A 6,286-nucleotide genomic window follows, 5' to 3' on the forward strand; every position below is an offset into this window, starting at 1 on the left:
GATATAATTGGGCAAGTAGGTCCAAATGTTATTTATTTAATGTTTATAATTGGAACCTGCTACCTTAATTTAAAGATGGATAATTTATGCTTTGCAGTGACCCCTCTAGATGACCTGTGGGCGATCAGTACTTCAGGATCCCTTCTCCAGCGCCTCACTAAGACCTTTAGCCGTTCCCATAGTTTGCAGAAAAATAATGACACTTCTGTTCTGCTTCACCCTGATGATTTTGAAGATGAATGGGAAGTGATATGAAATCTCTCAAGGTTGTGAAGCAGTGAAAAAACGGGACATACAGAATTTCTGTAATGTATGTACAGAACGTTGAATCTAAAAGCCACTCGTGTTGGACCTGTGATATTAGCACTTTTGTATTGAAAAACTGACCTGTTAAATAGCCTCCAAGCTCTGAGTTCTGATGTTTGTTACAGTATCTCTTGAGAAACTCTTTAGTTGGGGCATACTGCAATTGTTATACCGTACTACTGTAGAAGCTCCTTTGGAAATATAACCCTTAAGTTAATCTTAATAGTGATGAAAGTGACTATTTCACAACAGCATGCACACTAACACACATGTACTTATTTTGAGAAGGAATTCTGTTGCATTAAATATTTCTCTACAGCAGAAACATCAAACATTTCTCAATTTCTTTGTGTACTTGGAACACCAAACTGATGGGAACTCTCCAACTATTGAACATGTATTCAGAATTATTTTCCCTTGCAGCATGGAAGAAAACACGGCAAAGTATTTCTTAGTAAGATCTCAGAACATCATGATTACGCAGCATTGGTGTTGAAATGAACTTAGTTTGATCCATTCCCATATAAATATCTGCAAGGCTATACTAACCATCCAGTTCTAGAAATACGGTTCATAATTCGGCTTCTTTGACAAGGAAGAAGTTTGGATTACACCTAATATCAGGGGAAGTTCACCCATTTTAGACAGCCATCAGGAAGCTGACAGATTTTTTGGGGTTAAGTCCTACTTTGGAGCAGGAAGAAGTTGCATGTTGGGTTTGTAGTACAAAGCAGGAACGTACAAGGCAGTTTTCGTAATTCCTGTTGTGCTGTATTTGTGCCTCCAGCCAGTGCTTTAACATTTGGACTCAAATTGTTTTGAGTACCAAACTTGGATGTATGAAAAGAAGAAGTGGTAATTGATAGAATTACCTATGTATCCCATTGAAATAGTGATATTGTGAGAAAATACTTAACAATATTCTGATTTTTAGCTATGTTAGCTAAATTTTGAAGTGTCTTATACTTAACAGATGTTGCAGCAGAGGTATGTGATGAACTGGGAAGTAACCTAAGTTAATCATTGCCGTTTATTTTTCTTTAAAACCTAAATCTTCTTTAAAAGATACCTCATCTTTTTTAAGCAATAGAGCTATAGATGAGAGGACTTGAGTTCGGAATGTAGGCGGAGAAGTTATTTTGTGTTCTTTCTAAGCTTATAGATCACCAGAATGTTTAAACAGCTTCTAATCTGTAAAAGAGCCAGCTTCAGAACAGTCCAGGAGTTGAAAAGTGGGGATGTTTCTGTTTTGAGAACTTGATACGTATGGAAAAAGGATGTGTTTTCTTTTTAACCTCTGTTCTCTTTCAGAATAGTTCATACATGTACTGCAGTAAATTTGGAACGAGGTGGTGCAAGGTGAGAACGTGAGTTGGTGGAGGGAGAACCAAGTTATGTCACTTTTTTTAGTAGCACCTGTGGTATTGGCTGTCAGTTCTCAGTCTGATGTTTCAGTCTTACAGGGAGGACAGATTTGTTTCCCTTTTACAGATGATATGTTTGCTTCATTTATTCTGTGATTCTGTGATTGTCATCTTATCGTATATGGATAAGACTCCATATATGTAGTTTACCCCAGAGGTTTTTTTTTTAGCCTGCCTGGCAGTGGACTGTAAAGGAATCAGCTTGTGAAGTAACCTAGTCTTTTTTTATGCAAGCATGTCTTGAGGACCCCAAAGCAGCTGAAATTCAGCTTAAAAGTATCTTGTGGCAGCTCCTGGTTCAGTCACTTTGGAGAAGGGACACAAGTACTTCTCTGTGCCCTGCCAAGCACCAGATGGTCAAGTACAACGGCATTATTTGACACTTTTGTATTACATTTTTCAAAGTCATCTTAGTAATGGCTTGAGCTTGCTAGTTGTTTGTTTACTGTATAATGCTGTTCCTTGCTATGGTCATTAATATTAAATTGGTGTCAAGAGCTCTTCTCAGACTCCTTTTTAGGGTAGTTTTAATGAAATTAGGAGGGTTTTTTTTTACTTCTGTATTTAGGTTTTTTGTTTTGTTTGTGCTTTGAGACAAGTGCAATAAACTAGATTTTTAAGAATAAAATTACTGTGGTAAGACTCATCTGTTGATTCACAAGAGTTTACTGTATCTGGAAGTTGTCTTGATGCAGAAGACAGATGTGCTCATGAAACCCCTCCCCTACTATTACCCCAGGTGATATGGTAATGCCAATGGAAGGATCTGGATATTGTAAAGTTTTTTTATATGTATATATATTTTTAATCATGACAGTTGTGTCAAATCAGCAAAATGGTAATTTGCAAGCAAAAATAATTAAACACTTCTCAAGACAGCTAGACACTTCTCATGGGGCTGGAGAACAAGACTTATGAGGAACGGCTGAGTGAGCTGGGGTTGTTTAGCCTGGAGAAGAGGAGGCTGAGGGGAGACCTCATTGCTCTCTACAACTACCTGAAAGGAGGTTGTGGAGAGGAGGGTGCTGGCCTCTTCTCCCAAATGACAAGGCACAGGACAAGGGAGAATGGCCTCAAGCTCTGCCAGGGGAGGTTTAGGCTGAACATAAGGAAAAAATTTTTCACAGAAAGGTTCATTGGGCAGTGGCAGAGACTGCCCAGGGAGGTGGTTGAGTCACCTTCCCTGGAGGTGTTTAAGGGATGGGTGGATGAGGTGCTGAGGGGCGTGGTTTAGTGTTTGATAGGAATGGTTGGACTCGATGATCCTATGGGTCTCTTCCAACCTGGTGATTCTATGATTCATATTTTAATATTAAGCTTATTGCCTCCGCATTAAGAAGGTCTTGCTGTAATAGAAGTTAACAAGTTTCTTTCCTTACTTGCTAAACAAAAATGGCACTTGCATGTCAAATATTTTAGCTTTCAGTGAAGAATACGCATGTGCAGTCACAGCTAGAAAATGTTCAAGCAGAAAATACCTGGTTGTACCACATGCTGTAACAGCACCTGTCCTTGCAGTTTGAAATATCCAGGCTCATTGGGAGAATTCTTGGGTGTCTGGCCTTGAAGCCCCAGCTGTAGTTACACTTAAAATGAGCACCTTGGCTTCACTTCCCCTAAGGGAGAACTGTGTCCTGACTGAGTTGTAACCTATGCGATGTCACACCAGAAAGCACAGCAATGATTAACTGTGATACTTGAATCCGCTTCCAGCTATGGAATCCTCTTCAGATGCAGATGGCCTTGTTAATTATCATAGCTTTTGCCTTGGCAAACCAGTTCTACTGGTTTCTGCAGGGAAGTGGAAGTCTCCTTACAGCACCAGCCTGTTGCTGTTATGCAGGAAGAACCCTTATGTCACAGCTTAAGTGATGAGATGGTGTGAAACAGCCACCTTGGATATCTAAGTAACTTGTTTGTCTTGCAACAATAAAAAGGAATGAGATCTTTTACTATCAAGTGTCAAAGAAAATGCTTTAATTTCTTAATTAAGGTGGTAGAACTGTTGTTAGAAAACGCTGTTACTGCTAAGAAAATTATAAGGAGGAACACTTCATTATGGTCTTGTCATTGTCTAAACATATTTATACAGGTACAAAGAGTTGTGTTTTATTCCAAACTTCTTTGATGTAATAGAAATGGGAGGGGGGGAGGTCTTGTCTCCCTCCCCCACAGATGGACATGAGAAGATCTGAACACTGTAACTCCTCTGTGCTCCTTCTCAATAGAGGAGTCCTGTCGAGTACAAGTCTTATGAGGAGCAGCTGAGAGAGCAGGGGTTGTTTAGCCTGGAGAAGAGGAGGCTCAGAGGGGAGACCTCATTGCTGTCTATAACTACCTGAAAGGAGGTTGTGGAGAGGAGGGAGCTGGGCTCTTCTCCAAAGTGACAGGGGACAGGACAAGAGGGAATGGCCTCAGGCTCTGCCAGGGGAGGTGCAGGCTGGACATCAGGAAAAAATTTTTCACGGAAAGGGTCATTGGGCACTGGCAGAGGCTGCCCAGGGAGGTGGTTGAGTCCCCTTCCCTGGAGGTGTTTAAGGGATGGGTGGATGAGGTGCTGAGGGGCGTGGTTTAGTAATTGATAGGAATGGTTGGACTTGATGATCCAGTGGGTCTTTTCCACCCTAGTGATTCTGTGATTCTGTATCTCAAAGGCATTAAGAAGTTATTTCAGACTAGCATGGCATTCTGGCTTGTCTTTTTGCTTCTCTCTTAAAACTCTCTTTAATGACTGAGCTGTTGCTAGTTGTTTCTGCTGGAGTTCTGGATAGATTTCAAGGAATAACCTTGAGACAACAATGTTGTTCTGAGTGTGACGACTTGAAATTATGCTTTTGGCTTTGCCTTGTTAATTAGCAGGTAGAAATGCATAAACAGCATATGGAGATATGGAGATCTCGTTACCTTTGTAAAAAAATCTCTGGTTTTATGGTAATCAGCCCTGTCCACATTGCATTGCTGCCTAGTAGAGAGATAAGATCTGGACTGAGGATTTCTAGCTGTAAAATGTGATATGCAGACTGTATTCCTCTTACAGCTTCCCTGAAAGTGAAAGTTGTGTGTCAGAAATAGCATTATGGTGGCAAGTAGCCAGCAAAGAAAGCTGATGTATCCCTTGCCAAACAAAGTGGATCACTCTGATTGTTTGATAATGAGTTATTGCAGTTAAAAATAACCACTCGCCCATCAGCAGAGCAGAAGAGAACTTGCAATAACAGAGGACTAGATTTTATTATTGGGAAGTGAAAGTTGAATTGTAGTTATTATCTTTTTGTCAAGTATTATAGCTAGAGCTCCACTGATAAAGATTAAAATATCTGAATAAATAATCTCCTTAGGCTGCTGAATGGCGACAGCTAGGTTTATCGCATAAATAGCTAGGGATTTCTCATCACTTGAAATCAAGACAGGAAGGGACGTTTTGGGTTCAGTGCAGGAAACGTAGATAATACTTTGACTGGTGTCATACAGGAAGCTAGATGAAATTACCATTGGGATTCCTTTGAATCTGTTCAAATAGGTCTATCAAAGTTGTTGTATTAGCCATAATGTTAAAATTCTGGTTGGATGATAGTGGGGGGGAAAAAATACCATAGAAAAAATAAAGATCTGTTTGAGAAACTTTGTTCTTATGGGATGTGGACTTATGAACATTTTTAGGTCTATGTATACACACACACACATGGAAAAAAAAGGGTTGATTTCTATTCCATAAAAGCTAATATGATGATAGAAAAATACCAAAACCCCCCGAAATCTTCCAAAATGAAAAATATTCTTTCTACCTTGGCCTTCAGAAATGACGATAAAATATACTGGTTTTTATAGCCTGTGATTCTCTGATAGAGGCACCAGATATTGCACAACTGAATAGCACTGAGTGGAGCTGTAGTTAAAAATTAATCTTTGAAACATTATTCACTATTTCTATCCTCTATAGAATAAGGCAGTTACTTATTTTTTTAGTAAACCTTTCTCATTTCCTCAGCTGAAATTCATTCAGGGATAAAAGGAGGAGACTTCAATTTACTATACTTGTGTTTTGAATCTCATATCCAGAGAAAATATATCTCCAGATGTGTACAGAATTGTGTTGACGCCCTGTACTTAACATCTGGAATATGTACAAGTTGTCTGCATATGGTATTTGTATTGGGTAGACCTGTTGTTTCATTGGTACAGCGAGTCTTTGCTGGGAAGCTTCTCTGTTAGGAGTATTTATAGGTACCCTGGGTATAGAATGGAGGTGGAGTAGAGATGTTACGTCTGTTAAAGCATGAAATAAGGATGCTGGATAGGTCACTTCTTGCTAAAGTTGTTACACTGCTGTATTTGGCCTAACCGTAGGCTGGGTGAATTTAGCAAAGACTCCCTTGGTGAGGTGAAAGATTAAGCTAACTGAACCTCTCCCAGAAAAAATAAAAGACTGAGAAGAAAGTTCCAGGGAAGCCCCCAGCAGACTGCCTGGCACGTGTGCCTGACTGCGCAGCAGGGGGTGTTCAAAAGAGAATGAATTTGGTTGAGCTGCAGATGGAAAAATGTAACTGCCAGCAAGA

At 39.8% G+C, this 6,286-nt stretch overlaps 1 protein-coding gene across 2 annotated transcripts in view; it reads left to right on the plus strand.

The window, feature by feature from the left end:
- TECPR2 (tectonin beta-propeller repeat containing 2) overlaps positions 1-638 on the plus strand; it is a 39,603-nt gene extending 38,965 nt beyond the window's left edge. For both annotated transcript variants that reach the window (XM_069858829.1, XM_069858830.1), the window contains exon 20: positions 98-638. In XM_069858829.1, the coding sequence (XP_069714930.1) occupies positions 98-255 (158 nt within the window). In that variant the 3' untranslated portion in view covers positions 256-638. The remainder of the gene's footprint in view (positions 1-97) is intronic.
- The last annotated feature ends 5,648 nt before the right edge of the window (positions 639-6,286 follow it).

This window comes from Phaenicophaeus curvirostris, chromosome 5 (assembly GCF_032191515.1).
Source record: "Phaenicophaeus curvirostris isolate KB17595 chromosome 5, BPBGC_Pcur_1.0, whole genome shotgun sequence".
NCBI lineage: Eukaryota > Metazoa > Chordata > Aves > Cuculiformes > Cuculidae > Phaenicophaeus > Phaenicophaeus curvirostris.